Below are 25,216 nucleotides of genomic sequence, written 5' to 3'. Positions count from 1 at the left end.
CACAACACACAGCACCAAAGGATCCACTTCCAATGTCCTGGAGCCAAACACCATAGAGAACCCCTTGAGTTCCCATGAAGCCACAGCCAAGGAACCAGAGCTGCCCTGGTGTAATGTTTGATCAATGGCTGATTAATATATCACACTTGAAATGTATTGTGATATGATTTAACATAATATTAACATTATATAATCATGTTTCCTACCTGTAACGTGCACTGTAGGAATGAACAAATTACACATATTAAACTGAGGTGGTGACACGGTGATGTAGTGGTTAGCACTGTCACCTTGCACCTCCAGGGTCCGGGTTTGACTCCTGGACTCGATTCCCGTCTCTGTGTACATGAAGTTTGCAGGTTCTCCCCGTGCTTGGTGGGTTTCATCTGGGTACCCTGGTTTTCTCCCACTGTTCAAAGACATGCAGATTAAGTTATGTGACGTTTTCAAATTGCCAGGAGTGTGTAAGTGTGTGTGCCCAGTGTGTCCTTATTCTCAGGGCTCGCTATTAGTTGTAGTTAATGGAAAAGTTTAACTAAATAACTCATGGATTTCCTTTTTTAATCTGCAACAACACAATAAAAGATCTGTTGCTAATTTAGAAAGTAAAAAATGTTTACAGTTTATCAAAAAAAAAAAAATTATCAATTAGGGATGAAGCTAAAAGCTGACATGAAAACTAATATATTTTAATATTTACCTAACTAGGTGGCCCAGTGGTGTAGTGGTTAGCACTGTGGCCTCGCTTCTCCGGGGTCCAGGGTTTAATTCCCGCCTTGAGTCTGTGTGCATAGAGTTTGCATGTTCTCCCTGTGCTTGTTGGGTTTCCTCAGGTTACTCTGGTTTCCTTCCACAGTCGGAACTCATACAGATTAGGGTAATACTGGAGGTGTTCCGAATTGTCTGCAGTATGTAAATGAGTTTGTAAGAGTGTGTATGTGTGTGTGCCCTGCGAGGGATTGGAACCCTGTCCACGGTGTATTCTGCCTCGTGCACAACGTTGACCCTGGATGACCCTGGATGAAGCGGTATAGAGGATAAATGACTAAATTTTCATAACTATAAATAGCATAACATACATTATTTAACACTATACTATTAATACTTTTATTCAAAAAGTGGTTGAACTTTCGTCATATAGCAAACATAATTCGTCGATATTTAGGCATCTATATACAGTATATCAGCGTTTATATTTTATTGACAAAAAATTAGACATCAGAGGTTTGTGTGTGTGTGTGTGTGTGTGTGTGTGTGTGTATACTGTGTGTGAAACTCTGTGAATGATCCCATTCTAGTTCCTTCTCTCTTCTTGGCCTGTTGCGTAACCTCGTAAGGATTCCAGAGTCTGTGCTGCCCGTGAGCGTTTCTCACACGCCGCTGGTGTACATATGGAAAATATAAAAGCCTGGATGTGGCTCTGTTCCACTAAAGGCCAGCTTGTTACGTAACAAACCCAGAACCCAGAGGTTGCCCACACCCGAATGCGCAGATAAAGCGTGCATTCATCATTCATCCAAATTTATCCGTCCAACACTGCATCTCTCTTTCCATCCGCTGCACATTGAAACAATTAGGGGAGGAAACTGGAAAGAAATTAGAATGATTCATAAGAATTGGTGAAATACAACATCGGAGAAACCACTACATCTCAGGAGACGAGACGAAGAAGATGGATTCATTTCACTTCTGGCAGACCATCTGACCTTTATCATGAAATGTCAGAGATTTGTTTGAGTTCAATTTTAGAGCAATAACCCCATACACTTCTGGCGCATTCTTACTCATGGCTTATATTATTAGTTATATAGTACTTATAGTCAAGCTAATAAAACAAGTTCTATTCTATTTCTGTAAAAAAAAAAAGTAATTTATTCCAAAGCTTCTACCCTGACCAGAGAAAAGCATGTACTGCACGTAAAAGGAGAATTGATGAACAGAGTAAATGTGTAAAGTGAGTCATCTAATGCGCCACATGCTGTCATTATTTGTCTCACAAGATTTATCAAGAAGTATGCCATTTGTCCCACCCACCATCTAGCTGCCAAAAAGTGCAGTCAAAGGATAACACACGCTCCTCCAAGGCACATGAAGCCAGACAGCTACATATTATTTTCACAGTACAGCGCAGCACACTTGGAGAAGAGCGTTAACTGCCCTCTTCCACATACATGAGATGACAGAAATTGGCTAGGATCATCATGATAGACAGGGCAGAGATTCCTCTGGCCAAAAAAAACAAAAATATACAAAAAAAACCCTATATTTTGGTTGTTCTACCTCTAGACACGCTAAAAAAATAATTTGTCTTAAATTTTTCAGGTTATTTGAATCATAAGTGGTCATGTAACATTTACAGTGAAATATAAAACCACATGCACTTCATGTGAAAAATGTATCAAGTGTAGCACAAACAAACGCTTCATGTGACTTTTCGGTAAGGGAAAGCACTGACGTCACGAGCACCTTCATTAGAAGACTGGAGACTTTCACAAGATTTGGACATCATGTTGCAATCATCAAGTAAAACATTTGCCCTTAAATATCTGTTGAGAAACTCTACAGAAGGTCAAAATGAAACTGTACAGTGGAGGGGAATGTACTTGCACTATAAATGACTTAAATATGGGAAGCTCTGTTGCATAACTACAAGGCTCGTGGTTAATGACCAGAGATAATAATAGGAAGCTTGAGAGTTCAACTCCTAGGACTGCTAATGTTAACCCTTAAAACGAGCCAAGAAAACTGTTTATGAAACATAAGTCCTTTCGCTAAGCTCCGCCCCTAAACCATAATTGACCAACCATAGCGCTGCAACTGGAAATGTACAATACTTTATAAAATAAGTTTTCCTTGCAATCTGCAAGATTGAGTCTTGTTGAAGTTATTGGAAAGTGTAATGTTTTTTTGTTGTTTTGCTGTTGACCACGCCCCTTTTTAATTCATACTGACCCCTTCTATCTTTTTTAATTTTTCATATCTTTACATTGACATCAACTGTAAACAAAGTGGACACAGCCTATATTACAAAATACACCCCAGTTGCACAATATTCTGAACACTAACACACATTGAGCATTACATAATATTTGACCTCTCCTCTCGTTTCCACGCCTCGACTGATGCGTTGATGAAAAGCTTTTCCTCCTGGAGTGTTAACGTGCTAGTGTGGTGCTTTTATTTGAAGCCTTTATTTGTCACGTACACAGTACATGATGCAGCGTCCCTGGCGGAGAGAGTTTTAAGGGCCTTTCTCAAGGGCCTACCAATCGTTTAATCCCTGAATTTATGAACATTATTCTGAACCTTTTTATATCTAATCGCACCGCCACTAACAGTATGGTAAATCAATAAAACGTAAACTTGTGTTTGAAGAGTCATTTAAGCTCTCAACATCAAAGCAAACAAACAAACAAACAAACAAACAAACAGCTGTTAATTGACCTTTATGGTTATCCACCTTAAAGTGTTATTACTGTCTTCCAAGACTTATATATATACTTAAAAATATATTACACCTACATATACTGTACCAAAACATTATACTTTATTTACAAAAATTGTAACGTACTTCTTATTACATAATCCTTATAATAACTGCTCTCTTCCCTCACAAACCTCATTACAATCTCACAATCACTTCCTGTAGTTTAAATCTTATTTCTGGGATTTAGGTTTTTTTTTCTTCTACTTTACCTTGTTTTAATTATTTAATGTTATTTATTTCTGATTCATGTTGTCGAAGCAGTGAAGCTTCCATTTGAAATGTTTTTATAAATGAACACAACAGCACAGTCACACCATCGGCGCCATCTTATGTTTCACACCATGAGGTGCAGCTTTTAAAGAGCTCTTTTTCAGCTAATAAATCTGCACATTTCAAACCGTTTATAAACTGTAGATATAACTCATAACACTATATAATACATTACTTTTCATCACTTTTTAACATTTACTTACTACTTCATATTCAATACTTAAACAAATTGGTTCTATGTCATGATTAATTATATAAGGGTGTGCTGAGCGGTGAACATTTTATTTACTGAAAAGTGTTGATTACAGAAATGAACATAGATTGATCCAAACAGTCATGGCTGAACATTTTGGGATGCCTCTCACTAGTTTACTTTACAATACAGTCAGAAGTAACCTAGAGATGTGCAGGACTGTTTTATAAAAAGCCCAAAATACATATTACAAAATACACGCCGGATGCACAACATTCTGAACACTAACACACATTAATCTCTTCTTCCGTTTCCACACCTCATTCAGCTGACTGATGCATTGATAAAAAGGTTTTTCTCCCGGAGAGGAAAACAGGTCAGCATGCTAATGTGGTGTTTTTATTTGAAACCGTTATTTGTCATACTTTATACTTTAATTCACAGGAATGTGATGTGCTCCTTATAATGTAATCCTTATAATCACTGCTGGTAAATAAGTGCAACAGCGCAGTCAAACCACCAGTGCCATCTGCTTTTAATGAGCTCTAATAGATTTTATTACTTTTACATTTACTCACTACTTTATATTCAATACGTAAACTTATGAATTTGGTTACATAGGACAAAATATGAACTGTGTGGTTATAGTGATTATCATGCATGGAGGAAAAAGGTTAAACCTGTTACCCAGAAGAACACCATGCTAGCTGTGAAGCATGGTGGTGACAGCATCATGTTTTTACATTTACAAATTCAGTTTCCATTTTTAATAAAACATGGAACCCTCATAAATCTATAGCATTTTTTATATTTAAACTACAAAATGACTTTTAGCTAAAACATTTTTAGCGTGTGGAATGTGCTTCTTTAACAAATGTTATGGCAAATGTAATGAAAGTGTATAACCACAAATCTATCACACATGTTGCCATCAAATATCCTAAGCTTTCTGATGCAGATGCTAAAATAGTAGTTGCAGGCATTTCTTAATTGTGTGAGTTATTCTTTATATTCTTTATATCAATTTTATTTTGTACAAGTACGTTGTGTAGAGAAAACAAATTCACCGTGTGTGTGTGTGTGTGTGTGTGTGTGTTAGTTATTGTTATCAATATACAGCTTGCTGCAGAGTTGCCTTGTCTTTTAAACAGCACCCTCTAGCGGCCATACTGTACCAAACTGTACAATGAAATATTAAAAAAGTCACGTGATCACTCCCTGTTGCATATAGAGCTAACAGAATTGCACAGGTCATCTAAAGAAAAGCAACACGAGTAATGTGGTAGAACTTGATTTTATTTTATAAATAAATACTTTATACTTTTACATTTGCTTTTGAATTCAGGTTCATATAGGACATGCAGAATATCGTTCTTAACCAAAAGGGTAATTTCATAACTTCTGTTTAATATAATAATATAATTCAAAATGATTAAAAGACAGACAGTCTCTAGATCTTCAATGACTCTGGTCAGGATTAAGTGCCTACATAATATGAATATATATAGTATAATGACTATAATTGACTATAATGACCATAAATACTATAATAATATAGTACAGTACAGTATGTTGACCAGTTTATATATAAAACTAAATTGTACACATTTATTTATTATGTTGTTACTTTAATCAGCCAGAGATGGACAGAACTAAAGCTGGTTTTCTATACAGTAATTCATAAACGCTTAAAGTGTGCGCGCATGGGGGCGTGGCGCTTATTTTTCTTCTTTTTTGTTACATTTACATTTAGGCGTTTGGCAGACGCTCTTATCCAGAGCGACTTACAAAAAGTGCTTTAAAGTTTACATCATTGGATACATACTTACACTGGGTTAACATGTTGCATTACGCGTGCACGTGCCTGTTGCATTGTTGCATGACGCGTGCACGTGGCGGGCGCGCGCGTCAGGTACTCCCGCGCGACTCCAGCGCAGAGCTGAAGGTGAGGATGTGTGAGTTCCGCACCGGAGGTTATTATTCCTATTTTCCCAATAAACACTTCACACACACAGAGTGTACGGACTATGAAAGATGTCTCAGTGTGTGCTGAGTGTCAGGAGCCTGCTGGAGAAACTGCTTTTACTTCTAGTGCTAATAAAGCCACCTGCTCATGGAGGTGAGTACTTTACTAAAGAGTTATGAACTCTGCACCTGGTTTTAATTCACTTCACATCTATTCCTCCATTCCTTATTCCCTTCTCTCAGTCCTTCCTTTTGTTCCCCCATTCTCCTCTTCCTTATTCCCAAATCCACATTCGCACCTTCTCTCTTCCTCTACTCATTAATAATCCTCTTCTCTAGTCCACATTCACCTTCTCTCTATTCCTCTATGTCTTCGTCATCATGTCCTTGTCGGTTACAGTTCATCTATTCCTTTTTTCTTTTACTCTTTTTTATCTCCTAAACCTTATTTTCTATAAACTACTGTATAACCTATAAAGTGTATCAGGGCAGTTCCATATCTGTAACCCTTCATGTCTTGGAAATGTTCAAACCTCTTTGTTTTTGAGGGCTTTAAAAATATCAATTCATTTATTTATTACATTCTTTTTACTTAAATTGTTAGAATAACTATTTTGTATATTTAGTTTTGATTAATAATAATAATAATAAAATAATAAAACATAACTAATTATAACAAATACAACAAATAGATTTTAATAGTTTATGAATGCACATGTGAATCTATTATTATAATGTTTTTGTTGACTCTGTTGGTCTCAGATAAGTAAAACTGTGTTCATGCATATAAGTACAACTGCTGTTATATTTAAACCATTAGTAACAGGATGGAGTTACCATCCTATAGTTATTATATAAGTTATATTATATATATTATGGAATTATTAACAACAGAGTGTCACTAGGTGTTGTATTCCTCTTATCCCACAGCAGTTTACTAATGACTTTCATAAAATTATTTTTTTATTTATAAAAGAATGACTTTATTACAAATTGTACAATCTGAAATCCTAAGCTTTTTATTGGCCTGAAGATGTTTGAAAAGTTACAGATTTAACCTCAGAATGTTATAACACAAAGTGCTGTTTGCAGGAAACTGATATAAAAATTATAGCAATAATGTATCACTAAGCAGATGTATAACATGAGATAATAAAGCGTCTTCATTTACACAGCTCATGTCTCGGCTTATCCTCTTCCACAGATAACATGGTGTAATCCTGAATGACGCACTGCTCTAGAAACGCCGCCAGTCCTGTTGCTGTGCTTTTAGAAGACACTCTGTGCATTAACATGCATTAATTGAATTCTGATAATGCATTAACCGTAGTTACCCCATTTAGTCTGCGAAATATGCTGCAGGGCATAAGTGGGGTTGTGTTTGTCTGTGTCTGGTGTGTGTGTGTGTGTGTGTGTGTGTGTGTCTTAATATATGGCATTTCTCAAACAAAAAAAAAATCATTCCTGTCCTGGGATGAGTAATAATGAATAGTATTCCATATGACATAAGTTTGACTGTCACAGGTCCCAGGAATTCCATATTCTCAGGTGCAGAGTGAAGAGGAATGTGTGAGAGGATGGCAGGCTGAAAGAATCAAACTGCAATTAACTTTCTTGCCCCAAAGCTGCAAAGCACTGACCTCGTTTTTTTTCCCACAGTGTATTTTTTTCATGAAAAACAAACAACATCATGAATTTGTTAATCAAACAGTAAACTTCAATGTGTGGTGCTGTTGTAGGAAAGAAATCACCAGTGGGTGTGGTGAAGTATTTAGTGTTATATTTTGTGTCCCACATCATTTTATTAATGATTTATTTTTTTAAATATTTTTTCACATGACTAAGAGATGCTCAGGAAAAATAGCATACTAAAAAAGGGCCATATTTGTATTATAACACATTTATTCTGGGGAATTTGTCATGTTGAACAAGATGTTTGAAATAGACAAATATTTTAATTATTGTTTAAACAAGCAGCGATTCTACATCAATTGTGCTTGCTTGAGATGTGAGCCAAATACATCTTTTCATATTGTGGCATGTCTGTGTAAGTTTCTTCTTGTTCTGACTTACATTACAGCAGCTATAAAGTCGTTCCCTAACCAGACTCTCTTTTTTTCTCTCTCCCTTAATGTTAAAACTCTTCTGTCCTTAAGGCTTTACCTCTGCCTGTTACAATTCACTGACACTGGAGACTCCTTCCGTACATTCCAGAATCCAGAATTTAACAAGCGTTAAATAAATTCTACACAAACCAATTACTTACAGCATGCTGATAAAATCTTCTCCTTACAGCCTCTTTCTATGGGGATGGATTTGTGCAGCTGAAAACAGTGGGGTCGTCCAGTAAAAACTCCCTGCATGTGAGATTTAGGACCTCCAGCGCAGACGGGCTGCTCTTCCTGGCTGCCGGGGAAACAGATTTCCTCTGGGTGGCGCTACAGGCAGGACGTATTCAGGTGCGTGGTTTAGATGAACTCGTACACCCCGGAGTCACAACAAATCACAACAAGCTAATTTATTTTTTAGAAAGTATTTCCGTCAGAAAGTAATATGTATGGTACGAATTGTGTATATTAATTGTGAAAAATTATTATTCTGTTGACATTCAATTGAGATCACATACCATTAAACATTCCAGAATAATTTTTTTTGTAAATAAATTGTAAAAAATAAATGTCAAATAGTTACTTGTTTTTGGATACAGTTACTTTATACAAGCAATATCTATCTATCTATCTATCTATCTATCTATCTATCTATCTATCTATCTATCTATCTATCTATCTATCTATCTATCACTAGTTTCATATGCAGCATTACACTGTAATGAAATAACATTCAGTACAGCGATTATCCAAAACCCTGTAAATCTTCGACACTTATCCAGATATGTTTACCCTAAAGCAGCGTAAATTCCATCCTGACATGAAAGTCTCTCATAACCCCTGCATTAGTTATTACTTTCAGGATGCCCAGGAGGAGATCCTGCAAAAAAGTCGACACTAAACCTAAATCTCTGCTGATGTAATTTTGAAACAAGTCCTCGCTTGTTGTTGCCGAATAGAGACGGCTGACAGGGTGAATATGTTGTCTGGTGAGCTTATTAAATATAAAAAGAAAATGCTCAAATATTAAACATAAACTGAGAACTGGGTTTGCTGTGTTTATTCTTAGGTGATTAGCCTGACAAATTTAGCATGAATTAACAAATAGACTAATGATTCAGATTCAGTTTTATGTCCTTACTGAGTACAGTATAAAAGAAGTGAAATTCTTGTGTGCAGAGAACCAACAACAATGCGGTAAAATCTATTAAGTTATTAATAGAATGTTCTTAAAAGTGATACAATGTCATGAGTATGATTCCTGAGGCCTTATATTTTGATTCATACAAATTCACATTTCATACAATCTTAAATAATTATTTTGACTGTGTAAAGCTGCTTTGCGGCAATGAAAATTGCTAAAAGCGCTATACAAATAAAATTGAATTGAATTGAATTGAATTACATTAACCTAGTAACCTTAAACTTACTGTAGTTATCTGATCTGCTAAATGATTCTGTTTGAAAGTCGTCCTAGCCAACTCCTTAAAAAAAGTCCTCTAATGGACCTTGTTGTAATTGTTGTCAAAAGCAACATAACATATCTACAATGTATTTTTGGGATTAATAAAGTACTTTATCTACCTACCCACCTACCCACCCTCTACCAACTAACCAACAGGGTTTTGAATCAAAAAGTGTCATTTAAAAACAGCCAGAAAGCTGCGGCACAAAGCAGACCTTTCTGTTGGTTTGAAGGGAATCTGAGAGATTTCTAACTATTTTATATAAACTGATTAGAGTTAACACTCTTGATTGTATTTGTCTTTACTTTCGCTCTAAATGTAATTCCTGGTTTACACACCAGATTATATTGCTAACTTGCACATCTGCTTGATTTATTTTTACCATTTAACAGCTGTATTTTTTCGCATGCAGGTCCAGATTGAACTCGGCTCAGGCGAACGCACCCTTCGCTCAGAGGAAGCAGCTCACCTGAACGACCTTACCTGGCACTCCGTTGAGCTCCAGCACAATGACCACAACATCACCCTGACTGTAGACAGAACTGTACAGAGCAGACTGAGCATCCCCGGGCCCGACCTGGAGCTCAGCGTTCAGGACGGATTTTATGTCGGCGGACTTGAGAATTCGGATAAGCTCTATCTTTTCACTGATATATCTCACGTGGGCTTTCGTGGCTGCCTGGATGAAGTGCTGTTTAATGAACACAATCTGCTTTCATCCTTAAGGCCTTACTCTGGATATAAAATTGTCCATGAGGTGTCTTTGGGCTGCAGCCCACAGTTTTCAGCCTCTGTGAATGACTCGATCAGTTTCTTCAGTTCCAAAGCATACATATCTCTGCCGAAGTGGGAGATCTCACAGGAAGGTGTGTTTGAGTGTGAGTTCTATACCTCAGGTGAAGCTGGGCTTCTCTTGTACAGCTCTGTGGGGAAAGGGGATTACGTGGCTTTGGAGATTCGACACAAGCGCCTCATTGCTGTTGTTAGAGTAGATGGGAGTAAGACAGTTTTAAGCTCTATAACAGCTGTCGGTGGAGACGCTTGGCATTCACTGAGGCTCTGTGTAGCACCTAGGGCTCTTCAGTTAACCATTGGTGAAGAGATCTTGAATTCCAGTTTCGGAGCCAAATCTGGAGCTCTCCATTTTAACAGGCCCCTCTTCCTGGGTGGGGTGGATGCAAAGACATTTTCAGAAGTGCAGAGAAATGGTTTGCTCTCTGTCACGTCGAAGCACATGAGTGGTGCCTCCTTTAAAGGCTGTCTTAGAAATATTAGAGTCAATGATCGAAACATGGGCCTGCTCAACGCTATTGTGTCCAAAGACATTTCTGTTGGATGTGAGCCTGTAAAACATGTCCAACCCATCTCCACAGCCAATCCACAGACTTTTCAACTGGAGACTCCTCATTTAGACAAGACAAACGCTCAGACCTTCTTGCTTCTTAAAGATCTGGAGGTTCTTGAAGGTGGCCGAGCACCACTTGATTCAGAGCACATTAAATTGAACCTGGAATTCCACAAGCTTGGGATCCAGCAATCCCAGATCATGTTCCGCGTTGAGGAGCAGCCGGTCCATGGAGAGCTGAGACTTGATGTTGATCCTGATCAACAGGATAATACTTTCAACGTTCTGGATTTACATCATGGTCGGGTCATGTATGTTCACGGGGGATCAGAGGATTCTCAGGACTTCTTCATGTTTTCAGTTTTCACCACCAGCACCAATAAAGATGTTCCTGGTTATTTGAAAGCAAGCCACTTGCACAGGTTTAACATCACGGTAGAGCCTATTAATGATGCCCCAGAGCTCAGCCTCCCGGAGGGAAGTATTTTTATTCTCCTAGAGAACTCAAAACGACATCTGAGCACAGACATGTTGAGAGCTACTGACCCCGATAGTAGTTACACAGAACTGGTATTCTCTATACTCGGTAACTTAATTGCAAGCGCTGGATTCCTGGAACTTGCTGATAATCCAGGAAAACCCATGACCTCGTTCTCCTACTCGCACTTGGAACAGGGTAAGGTGAGTTTCGTCCACAATGGCATTAAGAACTCTAGGATGGCCATAAGAGTGAGCGATGGAGAAAAAGTGAGTAATACGGTTGTGCTGAGAATTATCGCCATCGCCTTGGAGTATAAAATTATAAATAACACCGGTGTGGACGTGATCCAGGGTCGAGCTTCTCTCATTGGTAGCAAAAATTTAGCTGTGCAAGTAAACGTAGCCAAGCAAGCGATCGATATCCGGTACGATGTTCTAAGCCCGCCTGTCTACGGTCAGCTGCAACGACTACATTCCAGTGGTGAGTGGAAGCATACTAGTACCTTTACGCAGAAACTTCTAGAAAAGGATCGACTCAGGTATCTTAGCACCTTCCATGGTCCACAATTTAAAAATATATCCGATGGCTTCAAATGCAACATCAGCATTGGCTCTTGGGCTTCAGATGAAGTTCTCGTTCATATAAGGGTCCAGTGGGTTCATTATAAAGTCACAAGAAGTAAAATGGAGGTGAACGATGATCATAAAGTCACATTGACACCTCGGGATTTAAGAATAGTCTCCAAAAATGTGAAATTGTCTGAGAATGATATTTACATCCGTTTGTTGACTTTACCAAGGAAAGGCGTCTTGTTATTCAATGACAAGCCCCTAAAAAAGAACTCTACTTTCAGCCAAATGAACATCACTGATCAAAAAGTGCAGTATAAACTTTATGGAAACCCAAACAAAGACTTGAGGGACACATTCAGCTTTCAGGTGTTTTCGGAATACTCCTATTCTGGGACGCATGACTTCAGGATCAGTATCAAAGCCGCTGTTCACGGCGTAGTTTTGAGAAATCACGGCCTTGCCCTCATGGAAGGGGAGAGTAAGATCATCACCAAGGACAGTCTTTTCTTTGAGACGTTTGACTCCAGGGCCGTAAGTTACACCATCAGGAGCAGCCCTCAACACGGGAAAATAATCCGAAGTGACAACTCCAGCATCAACATCAAGGAGTTTACAAATCAGGACATTCTAGAGGAGCGCATCTTGTATGTTCATGATGATAGTGAAACAGCACGCGATGCGTTCATGTTCTGCGTTTCGGCGTCATCTCTGAAAGACTATCATGGCGTTTTTAACATCTCTATCGAGCTAGTGAATGACCAAAAACCTGTTCGAGTTGTAGATAAAGTCTTTCACGTTGCACGGGACAGTCAGAGGCTCCTGACGTTGGAGGATCTGTGTTACCATGACCCTGATTCAGACTACGATGACAGGCAGCTGCTTTACACCAGACGAGGAATCTCACTGGGCGATCTCGTCTTGGTAAATGATACCACGCACAAGCTTTATCAGTTCCATCAAAAAGATCTGGAGGAAAAGAAAGTGCTGTTTGTCCACAGAGGTGTCAGCTTTGGGCGCTTTGTCCTTTTTGTGTTTGACGGTAAGCATTATGCATCCGCGCTGCTGGAAGTAAGCGCACAGGATCCCTATTTAAAGATAGCAAACAACACTGGTCTACTGGTGCAAAAGGGACAGGAAGTCATTTTACAATCAGTCAACTTCAGCGTCGCTACCAACACTGATGTCAGAAGTGACGAGGATATACTTTTTGAGATATTTCATCCTCCGAGTCATGGCATTCTACTTTGCGAAGGCATCGAGGCTGATGCTTTTACTCAGTATGACTTGAAGGCGGGTCATGTCGTCTATCGCCATGACGATGGTAGAAACCTCATGGACTCCTTTAGCCTTACGGCTACGGTAAACGGGCTACGCATGGACGTGACCGTGGTGGTGAAGGTGTATCTCAAGAGCCATCAGAAACCTCCACAAGTCATCCACAACCACAACGTAGTGGTGGAGGAAGGAAAATCTGTTACGATGCACAAAACTGAACTTGAGGTTTGAATCACATAAATGTTATTGTGATGTGTCTCATTGAACAACGTTCATTACGTCAACGTTTTTATAGTAACAACTCATTCACAAAATGTACTTATAAGGCGGACGCTTCACATAAATAAGTTTTCTATAATAAGACATTTATTTAGATTTATGGAACATTAATGGAAGGAGTCTCCAGTGTCAGTGGTAAAGATTAACTGCCATGTTTAAGCGTTTTTCTTTTATAGCTGTTACTCAGTAAAATGGAAAAACGAGAAGAAGTGAGGCTAGTGTTATAGGTGATATACCAATTTTATTTTTATTTTATAAAGTGTCATTGGGATACAAGATCACTTCTTCAACGGAGTTCTGGTCAAGACTGCAGCACTTACAATTTCACAAAAACCCAAGTAACATATTAAAACTAGCTCTTCTATTGGTTCGAGCTACATGGACCAGCCTTCACTCTCCACGCCCATCAGTGAGCCTTGGTCATCTGTGACCGTGTCACAAGTTCTTTGTTGTGTCCTGATTGACACCCCTTAAGTGCTGCAGGTATGGAGTTGCTCTCACCCAGTAGTCTAGTTATCACAATTTGGTTGATGTGTTGGAAGCAGAAAAAATAGGCAAGGATGTGAGTGGCTTTGATTTGAAAAGGGTCACAACATACCAAAAGTGCTCCAAGGAAGGAAAAGTGATGAACCAGTGACAGGATCATGTGTGGCCAAGACTGACTGATGCAATGATGAGTAAAGTCTGGCTCGTTAAGTCCAATCCAATAGAAAAGGTTAATGCTGTTCCCAAAAGAAAGATGTAAGAACACACAGTGCATTGCAGTACAGTACACTGTTCTAATGGCAAATGGGGGACCTCCTGAATATTAGGCGGATGGTCATAATGTTATGGTCATAAAACTGAAATCTGTGTGTTAAATCGTTTTTTTGGTTTGCACTTTGCTGCAGGTAGTTCATGAGGATAACACACCAGACGAGATCGTGTACACCGTGAAAACACCACCGTCACACGGCTTCCTGAGGCGTTCTCACGTATCCGGGGAGAACCGTTACGATGGAAACGTTAGGAAGTTCTCGCAGTGGGACGTTAATGCTGGTCACATCCGGTACGTCCAGGAGAAACCCGGACACACCGGCGACTCTTTCTCACTGGACGTCACTAACGGGATTGTAACAGTCTGTGACCTGGTGGTGTTTGTGGACATCATTCCTTTTTTCCTTCCACTCGAGGTGGAAAATTTAACCATGGAAGAGGGAACTTCAAGAGCTCTAACTCGAGAAGTCATCAAGGTCACGGGTCAACATTTTACAAAACTTCATGTCCTGTACCATGTGATCGAAGGTCCATATCATGGCCGTATCGAGCACTTCTGGATCCCCGGGGTCCCGATCCTGTCTTTCACCAGGGTGCAGGTAAGTTTCTTGTTTTAGCAGTGGAAGTGCATAATTAACCATCCTTTAATCACTATTTAAAAAAAAAAAAATTTTAGGTGTTGTTAAAACAGTTGCAGAATTTGTGGCTTGTTTATCCTTTCATATACAAAAGCGTGAATGAATTCATAAAATAAATAATAAATAGATTTTTTATTCAATTATTGATTGTTTGATTGATCCATGCATTAATTGGCTTGTTTATCCCTTTATTTATCAATGTATTTATACTGTACATATATTTTTAATTCTATTAATTAAATAATTATTATATACCAAAAAAGTCTGATGTAGAATTTGATGGACTTATTGTCTATATTTAAATTATTTTATGTCGAATAGTGTTTAATAGAATCTACTATGGAATTCTTTAAATCTGACACAGATATACATAAAGCTATTTATTTACTCCACAGGTTGAACACGACTTCATATTTTATGTCCACGATGGCAGCGAGACGACAGCTGACAATTTCACACTGGTTGCGAATGTCACAGACGTCCATAAGCAGAGCGTGCCTCGGGTTATTCATGTGAACGTCACACCTGTGAACGACGAGTCTCCGGTTATAACCAACAACAAGATCCTGATGGTGAGAGGAGCATCATAAACCGTAATCAAAAATCATATTATTATTAATATTATTATTGTTATTATTATTATTATATATTTTTTTTTATAATGGCTCCACCCGGCTGCCATTGTGGGCCCCTGGGAAAGGCCCTGTCTACTCCATGGGGCGCTGTATCATACCTGACCCTGTGCTTTGTGTGAGGAAAGAATTTCAGCGTGCAAAAATGTGCAAGTGACAAACAAAGGCTTAACTAACTTAACATAGCTAACTTACATAGGTATCCCTGTCCTGTATTTGTGAAACCTTTTAGTTCTGGCCAAACACAGAAGTCACATTTTTATTTGAATGGAATCAGACTGTGTGCTCTTAGATTCAGTCACATGATCTCAATCTAAATCCAAGTGATCATACAGCCAACCTGTTTGTTCAGTTAGTCTTTGGTGAATGAAATCTGGTTTAATTCACCTCTGTTTGTGACATGAAGTTTAAAGAGGAGGAGGGGGGGTAAATACTTACGCCCAGTGTTTTATTATATCATGTGTGAATGATGAAGAGAGAGAGAGAGAGAGAGAGTGACGTGGTTTAGTCGTGTTATCTGAGTAAATTCTTTGCATTCCACACTTTATCCCTAACTACATGAGGATTTGCTGGATTTGTTTGTACTGGAGGCCTACAGGATTCTGTCTGTTCGTCTGTGTGTCTGTTTGTTTGTCTGGCTGTCTGTCAAACATGATATAGATTGAATTTGTTGTTATGACGTACTTATGGTAGAAGATCTAATTTAATGATCCACACATTATCAATGATTCCACACTATAAATATATTATTTAATCACATTAGTTATTAAATATTAATTAATTATTCTTTTTAATGATCTAAAGTATTTAGATTGAACTTTTTGTAGCATTTGTCCCAATTTTTCTTTATTATATAATAGTAGAAAATTTCAGATGTAGAAAAACCTAGAAGAACTGCTGACTTGCAGAATTTAAATACTCAGTTTCTCCACCAGGAGGCGCACAACCTCTGGCTTGACATTTCTGCTGCTAGTGCTTGTATCTGAAATGTTTCAAACATTAAATAGACTTATAATTTTATAGATTTATTCTGTTTTCTTTTATAATAGAATAAAATAATTAAGTATAAAACATTAAAAACATTAAACCTCAGTGTTAAAGTTAAAAGCCAGTAGCACAAAACACTTTATATTTATTGCACATTTTATTATATACATTTGTTTAAATTTAACATGTTATTTACTTCAGAAAAGCAAATACAGTAAGCAAAAACTCTGTTAACATTTCGATTAATTAGCAGACAAAGAAAAGTTTTAGCACCCCTCAATTTGCTGTGCTCACAGAATTTATTGTTGTCGTTATTATTTAATATTTTAACTCTAATTACATAACACTTATTTAAATATACTTAAAGCAACTGATTAACATTAATACAATTCATTATTAGTATTTACTGTTGTATTAATTATCATTTACCAATGAAAATTAATACAATGTGTCTATTATGTATTTTAACTTCAAAGCTGAGTGGCAGTGTGTAGTGGTACTGTCCAAAGACATACAACTAATGTGGCGTTCCCAAATTGCCCATAGTGTGTGTACAGTATGTGTGTGCCCTAGGATAGATTGGTACCTTGTCCAAGGTGTACCCCACCTCGTGCCCTAAGTCTCCTGGGATAGGCTCCAGGCTTCCTGCAACCCTGTATACAGGATAAAGCAGTATAGACGATAAGTGAGTGAGTGAACTTCAAAGCTTGATATCTTAAATTATTAAATGGAAAATAAAAATGTAAACCCAAATCTTGGCAAAAAAAAAAAAAAACTCTTTCATGTAAAACACCCACCCACACGCACACATTCAGGAATGCCATTAGACTAAGGTATATAATCACCAAATAAAAAACATGTATTTATTAATAATGCTGAATAAATCCTGGTCCCAGTTTTTGGGGGATTTTTTTTCACTTTCTCGTGGTATAGCTCAAGTTCGGTTATGATGTGAAACTTGACCTTTAGTAACCTTTCCTAAGTAGGCAAAAGCTTTCTCTATTCTCACGCGCCATTCAAGCTTGCTGTCGCTAACTATGTCAGCAGGGACATTTTTTTTGCATTTCCACCTCAATTCATTGTGCAGAAGAAACTCAGCGTCAGGCTGAGCTAATAATGCTGCAGTGGAACAAACACATCCTCATTTTATTCTCCCCCAAATAACTCTCAGTTGCAAGTCACTATCATATAATTACAACTTTTTTACCTTTTATTTTCATTTTCAAAACTTCTGTCATGACCAAAAACCAAATTTTTAGTTTTGCACATCTGGCTATTTGTTAAGTATGCTATTAGTTAGCGAATTAGCTAAAGTGAACTAGCATGATGTAATAGCAAATCACTAGTGTTGATGTCCCAGCTAGGTGTCGATGTCCGAGCTAGCTCAGATTAGACTGGCTTTTCTATGTATTTATTATATTATTAAAACCAAGATTTAGCAAGTTAGTTAACATTAACATTACTGTATGTCTGTAAATCTAATTATTAATTAACAAATATTAAGCTAACTGTTGTGAACATTGTGTGATTAAAACTACACATATAAGCTTACTGTTTGTCGGCACGCTAGCTAAAATAAAAAGTATTCAAGTGCTTGCAGGATGACATTAATTTGGTCTATTTCACAGCATGATAATGAAAAAACTAGCATGGTCACCTTTAGTGTTATAGATTGTTGGCTATTGTATAATAGAAGGTAACTAGCATGTCATAATTAGCAAAAAAAAAATCTTTTGACATGGTGAGAAACATAAACGAATAAAATAAAACATGATGATTATTGCCGCGACAGGTATGGGTGAACTCTGTGACTGAAATCACTAGCGATGAGCTCAGTGCTGCCGACCGTGACTCTGGCCCTGACAGCCTGGAGTTTATCATTACTCCCCCCAGCAACGGACACCTTGCCCTGAAGAGCGCCCCCTCCAGACCGGTCCTGAACTTCACCCAGGCTCACATCCTCAACCGTCAGCTAGTGTTTGTACACAGCGGTAAGAGCTGACAAGATCAAATCAATCTTTAATAATTATCACACACTTTAAATCATGAACAAGGACTTGACCTTAATTTTGGACAATTCTTTTTTTTTCCATCAAAGGTGCCATGCTGGGTGGATTTCATTTCCAAGTGAATGACGGACTTAATTTTGCCCCCAGGCAAATTTTTAATATCACTGCCCAATCTCGGGCGCTCAGCCTGGAGAGAAACCGTGAGCTCAAAGTGTTTCCAGGTTATTTTATTAAAAATAAATAAATAAATAAATCTAGCATTTTATTACTTGTGTTTGGTTTCACTTTTGTCTGGGTATATTTATTTTAATATTTATATGTTCTTAATTCTTCCTCATTTTTATTAAACTGCCTATTGTTTTATTTTGTTGTTGTTTCAGGTTCCTCAAAAGTCATTTCCATGGAAAATTTGTTTATTGCCACTGATGACTATGAAGATTTTCGTGAGAATCATACCATCATCTACACCGTTACCTCTCCCCCAAAACTGGGCCGGCTGATCAGATCCCGAGATGGCAATTCCACTGAGACAAAGCCAATATCTACGTTTACTCAAAACATGGTGTGATTTAAATAATATTGTTGGTTGGGGAATATAAGAGGGGGGTTCAAGTCAAAATGGGACTTTAAGCACAGTACGGTGAAGAGACTTTTAGTGGCAGTAAAACATTTAAACGGTGCAAATGTTTTAAAGCAGGTCGTATGCCCGTGAATGATGATCCATCTGTACCCACTGCAGTCGTTCCCTGAAATGTTCAGCAAGTGAAACGCAGGATACTTAAAAATTGACAATAACTTGTTGCCAACTTGTGGAAGAGACAGGAATTCTGCTGTGAGTTATTGCCACATCCCCTGTACAGTCCTGACCTCAACTAGCCATTTTTACATGTTTGGGCCTTTAAAGGGTTCCTGGGAGGCTAGAGTGTCAGACGTGAAGCAGACAGGCTGTCCGATTATGGCTCCAGCATACTGAGAAAACTTTTTACCTTGATGGTTTCCAAGCACTAGTGGACCATTAGTGTAGCAGGGGGTTATATAGAGAAATAAAGGGAGTTTTTACTCTCATGACTGTGTTCTGTTATTCTGCATGAGAAGTCCTGCTTTGACTTGAATACCTCTGGTACTAACGTTAAGTTAAATTTTCTCTAACACCACTTGTGATTCTAGTGCAGCTGCAAAAGCAATTGCAAATTAATTAATATAACATTTATGAAAAGATTGTCAGTGTTTTTAAAAAAAAGTTGGATTTTTGCATTGTTAACTCAGGATACATGAGAGTGAAATGTGCAAATGAGTCAATGTGAGAGAAATGAGAGTATGATGAAGGAAAAACTTTTTCACAACATTTTATGTAATTCTGAATCGAACTGATATATTGATATTTATTTATTTTTTAAATTGTTAGGATTAGAATGATAATTTAGCACTGTTTCCAAAGCACTTACCATATACTAATAAATAGGCCTTTGGAAATGTAAAAATGCAAAAGTTCTTAACAAACATGATGTAAATGTATTAAATACTATTTTTTTTTCTTTTTTCTTTTTTTTTACAGTTAAAGTCCGGTTTGGTCGTATATGAACACACTAAGCCAATAGCGTGGACAGCAAGAGACTCCTTCATCTTTACAGCATCTTCTCCTTCAGTTTCCCCCCCACCTTACACTTTTAATATCCACATCTCCTACGATAACACAAGTCCAGGGCACTGGAGCGTCTTATTCGCCAACACAGGTAATTTTTTTTTAGGTTAGCATAACATTAGATAACTGTCTGGTATTGTAGTATCAGGAGCTGACATTATAACATAACTTCTTTTATGTAGAAAGTTAGTGACTGCTTTTGATTATAAAAAAGTCAGTACAGTATATTTATCTTAAATATTAAGCCACACTATTCCACTTAAGATCAAAGAGAACTGACAGCTAGAGATGAAGCCATAAGACCAGATCTTGAACAGGTACAGTCAACAACACAAGTGTCCTTATTACTGAGTGTGAAGTAATGATTAGGAAGTGAAATTGCACAACGGAACAGTGCAAATCAATATTAAGAAAAGATTTTATAAACAATGCAGGATCAGGATCAGGACACAAAGAAGCAAACAAACAGCAGGTCTGCAAAGTTAGAAGTAGAATATACCATTTATCACCTTAACAAGTCTAATTTCACTTTTAGTAATGATGTACAAGCTGCTACTGTGTATTTTTCTGGAATATCAGGTGCAGTGGTACTTCAAGGCAGTCGGATTATGATTGACAAGTTGAAGCTGGATGCCTCAAATCTTTTGGGAAAGCTACTTGAAGAAGAGCGAGACTCCTATGATATCTGGTACAGAGTCACCACACCGCCACAATTCGGGATAATTGTCATAGATGAACGCAACCTGACCCATGAGAAACCCAACTTCTCGCAGTCCATCCTGAACAATCATGGCATAATGTATGTGCACGATGGCTCCGAGAGCACCTTTGACAGTTTTTGCTTTGATGTGTGGTTAAATTTTATAGGAAAACCCCCTCAGGTTCCTCATGAAAAAGACTTTATAGTCTCAGAGTCTTTTAATATCACTGTAATGCCCGTAAATGCTGTGCCTCCCTTACTGAAAACTAAAGCCCCCAGTCTCTTGGTGGTAAAAGGAGACACTGTAGTCTTAAGTCCTGAAAACCTTGATATAAAAGAACTGGACAGTTTACCCGAGGACATCCACTACACTGTAGTTAGCAAGCCTGACAATGGTTTCCTGGCCCTGGAAGGTTGGCTAAATGAATCTACTCCTACGTTTACCCAGGCTGATGTGAACGAGGGAAGGGTGCACTTTGTTCAAGAAGGAGATCCCACCTCAGGAGTGTTCTACTTCAGTGTAACTGATGGCTTCCATCGTCCACACTACAAGCTCTTAAATCTTGAAGTTTGTGGTGTCCAAATTCATGTTTTGAATAATACTGGATTGACTCTAGTACAAGGGCAGACTACAGGCATCCTGACACTTCAGCACTTGGCTGCGGTGACCAACAAGAAAAACACAACCATAAAGTATTACATCACAACACCACCAAGTCACGGCAGGCTCGTCATTAAGGAAGACCAGATCACACACTTCGACCAGGAAGAACTTTCATCGAGGAAGGTTTCGTATCAAATGACGGACTTGTCCTCATCTCTAGATAGCTTTGAGTTCGCTGTTGTCACCGCCGAGAGCAACCTCACCAATCAAGTTTTCAATATCACAGTAAAGCCACTGATCCACCTTGGAAAACAAGTCTGGATTCCTGATGGTATTCCAGTTAAGATAAGGAAGGATGTTTTAAATGCCAGTGAGCTGGCAACCATCAGCGCCAGCGATCCGATCTTTGAAATCATTGTTCCTCCAAAATATGGCAAGGTAGTAAATGTAACAGTGAACTTAGATGGTGCATCAGAGTCTATAGAATCCTTTACCTTTAGGGATGTTGAGCAAGGCAGAATTGCTGTTCACGAGAACCTTAACTTGCCATCTGCACATCATAACACAACTACTTCTGTTCTGCATAACAAAACTGCATTTAAAGATTCGTTTGTGTTTCTTTTAAAAGCTGCCAACGTTCAGCCCGCCAGTGGAGAGTTTGTTTTTATGGTTGTACCGTATGAGCCAATGACAGGAAAACATGTTGTTTCAGCAGCACCAGTGCATCCAACCATACATCCTGCTTCTAATAGAACAAGCAATGTTGTTTTACACATGAACGAACCGGCACACATGCACCCCACCATAAGACCACTCTGGGCACCAAAGACCAGGACACGAAACCGTGTCCACACACGAGGAAAATTCACAGTTTTTAATGCACCCAAGAACACAGCAGGCAGACACAAAGATCTTCCCAGGAACACTCCAATTAGGGTGGAATCTTTGCCAAGACCTGCCTCTGATCCTCTTCTTATTATTCTACCCTTGCTGGCCTGTCTGTTTCTTATCGTCATCCTAGTTGTTTTAATCCTGGTTTTCAGGCATAGGCAAGAGAAAAGGGCTCAGCCTTCCATGATACAAGACCCTCCAGAGAACTATGTGGAGGACATGGTGTCTCCAAGCCATTATTTGGGACAGTCTGAGAGAAGTCTAACCATTCCATCAGTTGTTGTGACCCCACTGATGCCAAGGTGTACTAGAAGTCCTGTTTTAGAGGCAGAGCACAATGAGACTTTTGTACCAGCAATAACACTTCCTGACTCTCCAATGCTTGTCTCTCCATGGAGTACCATGGATCCTGAAGCAACACCACAGTCTTCTCCAACTTTGAGACAAAATCAGTACTGGGTTTAAAACGAAATGGTTCTTTGGCCATGAAACCATCTGCATCTGGCACAACAGATGAAATGCCAGTCCACCTAGTGGCAATTTCAACATAGCCAGTCCAGTAAACATGTTTTGCAGAGGTTGGAGCCATCCTTTGGAGAAAACATGTAAACCTCTTTGAAAAAAAAGTCTTTGGACTTTTGTTGACCTCTGCAGTTTTCTTCTGGTACACCAACTAGGATTCAAAATTGGTACTTGGTTCGATACAATACCTTTAACCCCACACTACTCATCATTAGTATCCACTTAATCATGGCTGAAGTGGACTTCTACAGTGGTGCAATGCAGGAATACACCCTGAAGGCTTATCCAGCTAAAGGCAAGTGTAGACAAACCACTTACCACCATGTTTTGGAGATGTGTAAGGAAACTAGGGTACCTGGAAGAGGAAGCAAATGTGAAGGCAGTTAAAGTACATCTACAATTTGCACTGGTGTCAAATACTCCTAACTTCCCTCTTGTGTGAAAGTATTATCGAATCAATAGGGTTGCTAGTATCTAGCTTTTTTAAGACCTATGTCTGTTCTTGTTTACTGAATATCGTGCAATAGTTTTGTTGTTATACCCAAAGTATTTGAGCTAAGTGAGTGTGTTTAACCTTTATGCTGCTACATTTTATTGTGACTGAGTGGATGGTTAGGATGGTATTACTGTTTAATGTTTTGGAGACATACTTTGGAAGAGGATATTAACAGAAAGAGGATGTTACATATTTCGTATTTTGTTACTGTGACTAATATATATTTTATGTTTGATAAATATAGTATTTTCTCAGTCTCATTACAGTGGATTTGTAAAATATATATTTATATTATAGCACTTGGCAGACACCCTTATCTGAAGCGACCAGTGTTAGGGGACATTACTTTTTAAAGTAACTAATTATATTACAAAATTACTGTCTTTAAAAAGTAATCAGTTACATTACAACGTTACTTTCTGATAAAAGTAACTAGTTTGAGTACTTTTCCTTTGCAAAAAATGAAAACTCTTTTGTGACTCCTCATGCATCTTGTCTTAGTCAAGACCTTTATAATTATTCCACCATCATCACTCAGCAAAGTTCAGCTCATAATCTGTTAACTAGTAATACCCCTATCTCACCTACTAATACCCCTATCTCACCTACTAATACCCCTATCTCACCTACTAATACCCCTATCTCACCTACTAATACCCCTATTTCACCTACGCGGTTACGCCCGGTGGCCGTAAGTACAGATCATCATGATTCACCGCGAGTTTTGGCGCTGTGATTAGGTATTCATCCGCATAGGTGAGATAGGGGGAATATCCCCTGTTGTAATCCCTAAAGGCTATTTAAGTATTTTAAATATTTAAAGTGTTAATTGCAAACCATGTGTGAGGCTGATGTGCTTTAATATTGCTGAGGAATAAAACATGGCGTGTGTATTGTTATGGGAAATTTGACACGGACCAATACAAGGCCTAAAGCAGCATGTCCTAAAGGGTTTTATTCATCATACACCACATCCGGGGATCAAACCCAAGACCTGAAGGTGCAAGGCAACATAGTAAATAGTGCTGTTTATAGTTTATTTACTGTTAATATAGTTTGATGCAGTCCATGAAACATGATAAGTTCTGTTACGTCATTCCCTGACCAGCCGCACTTTCTATTTCTTAATCGTAATAAAACAACACAAACCAAAAAGAAATTTGCTTGTCATGTCACTGACACTGGAGAAATGTTTCATAAACATCATCTTTGTATCTATTTTTTATCGGCTTAGAACAGATTGAACGGCCCCAATACAAATTCCTGGTACGAATCACAGCTTAAATGACTGGTAGAGCTGATGTCATAGATAAATTAATCAGATCTGAGAATTCAACAGCACTGTGCTTGGTGTACATTCATGCATCTCTGAAGCAAAGAGGAGTGTAGAGCGAAGCTTTGCTCATTCAATAGCCGTCTTTATAAATCCTTATCTAAGCCTTTCTAAAGCAGCTTTGTGAGAAAGCTTTAGGAATAATTGGCTCGCAAAGTGTTTTTCCATGTGTTTTGGGAGTTTCCATGGATATTATTCGTGCTTCCCTGATGAGCGAATCACTGACCGGAGACCTCCACACCCAAATGTGCACGCAGTTATTAGGTTCATTCATGAGTTATGTGTTGAAGCTTTGAATTTAAGTTGTGAACCGCACCTCGAGCCACATGAGGGCATGCTCTGAAAGGCTTTTTTTGTGCATGTAGGGAATGTTTGCATACATGTAAGTGTCTATACAGTACATAAATGCATCAGTGAGCTGAATAATGTAGTGTGGTTGTTTTTTAAATAGATGTTCGGCTCCATACTGTGTGTACTGTACATCTGGAAATTTTCAACTATAACACATCGGGATTTAAAAGTTAACTTAGAAGACGCATTTTTTTTATGATTAAAAACTTATTTA

At 38.3% G+C, this 25,216-nt stretch overlaps 1 protein-coding gene across 1 annotated transcript; it reads left to right on the top strand.

The window, feature by feature from the left end:
* The first annotated feature begins 5,984 nt into the window (after positions 1-5,984).
* Positions 5,985-23,564, top strand: LOC128545455 (chondroitin sulfate proteoglycan 4-like). The gene is made up of 10 exons (XM_053515723.1): positions 5,985-6,069; positions 8,211-8,374; positions 9,902-13,387; positions 14,332-14,796; positions 15,231-15,407; positions 18,247-18,445; positions 18,553-18,684; positions 18,844-19,025; positions 20,019-20,196; positions 20,685-23,564. Exons 1-10 carry the CDS (start codon positions 5,985-5,987, stop codon positions 22,763-22,765), a joined length of 7,149 nt encoding a protein of 2,382 aa, XP_053371698.1. The 3' UTR covers positions 22,766-23,564.
* Positions 23,565-25,216: the final 1,652 nt, after the last annotated feature.

The sequence above is a fragment of the Clarias gariepinus genome, chromosome 17, assembly GCF_024256425.1.
Source record: "Clarias gariepinus isolate MV-2021 ecotype Netherlands chromosome 17, CGAR_prim_01v2, whole genome shotgun sequence".
Taxonomy (NCBI): Eukaryota; Metazoa; Chordata; class Actinopteri; order Siluriformes; family Clariidae; genus Clarias; species Clarias gariepinus.
This window is presented reverse-complemented; position numbering and strand designations above follow the sequence as displayed.

Excerpts from the sequence above, each read along its gene's own strand:
- LOC128545455 (XM_053515723.1), top strand. The coding sequence starts at position 5,985 with ATGTCTCAGTGTGTGCTGAGTGTCAGGAGCCTGCTGGAGAAACTGCTT. Across the intron at positions 15,408-18,246 it reads CCAACAACAAGATCCTGATG|GTATGGGTGAACTCTGTGAC; the intron begins GTGAGAGGAGCA and ends TTGCCGCGACAG. Across the intron at positions 18,446-18,552 it reads GCTAGTGTTTGTACACAGCG|GTGCCATGCTGGGTGGATTT; the intron begins GTAAGAGCTGAC and ends TTTCCATCAAAG.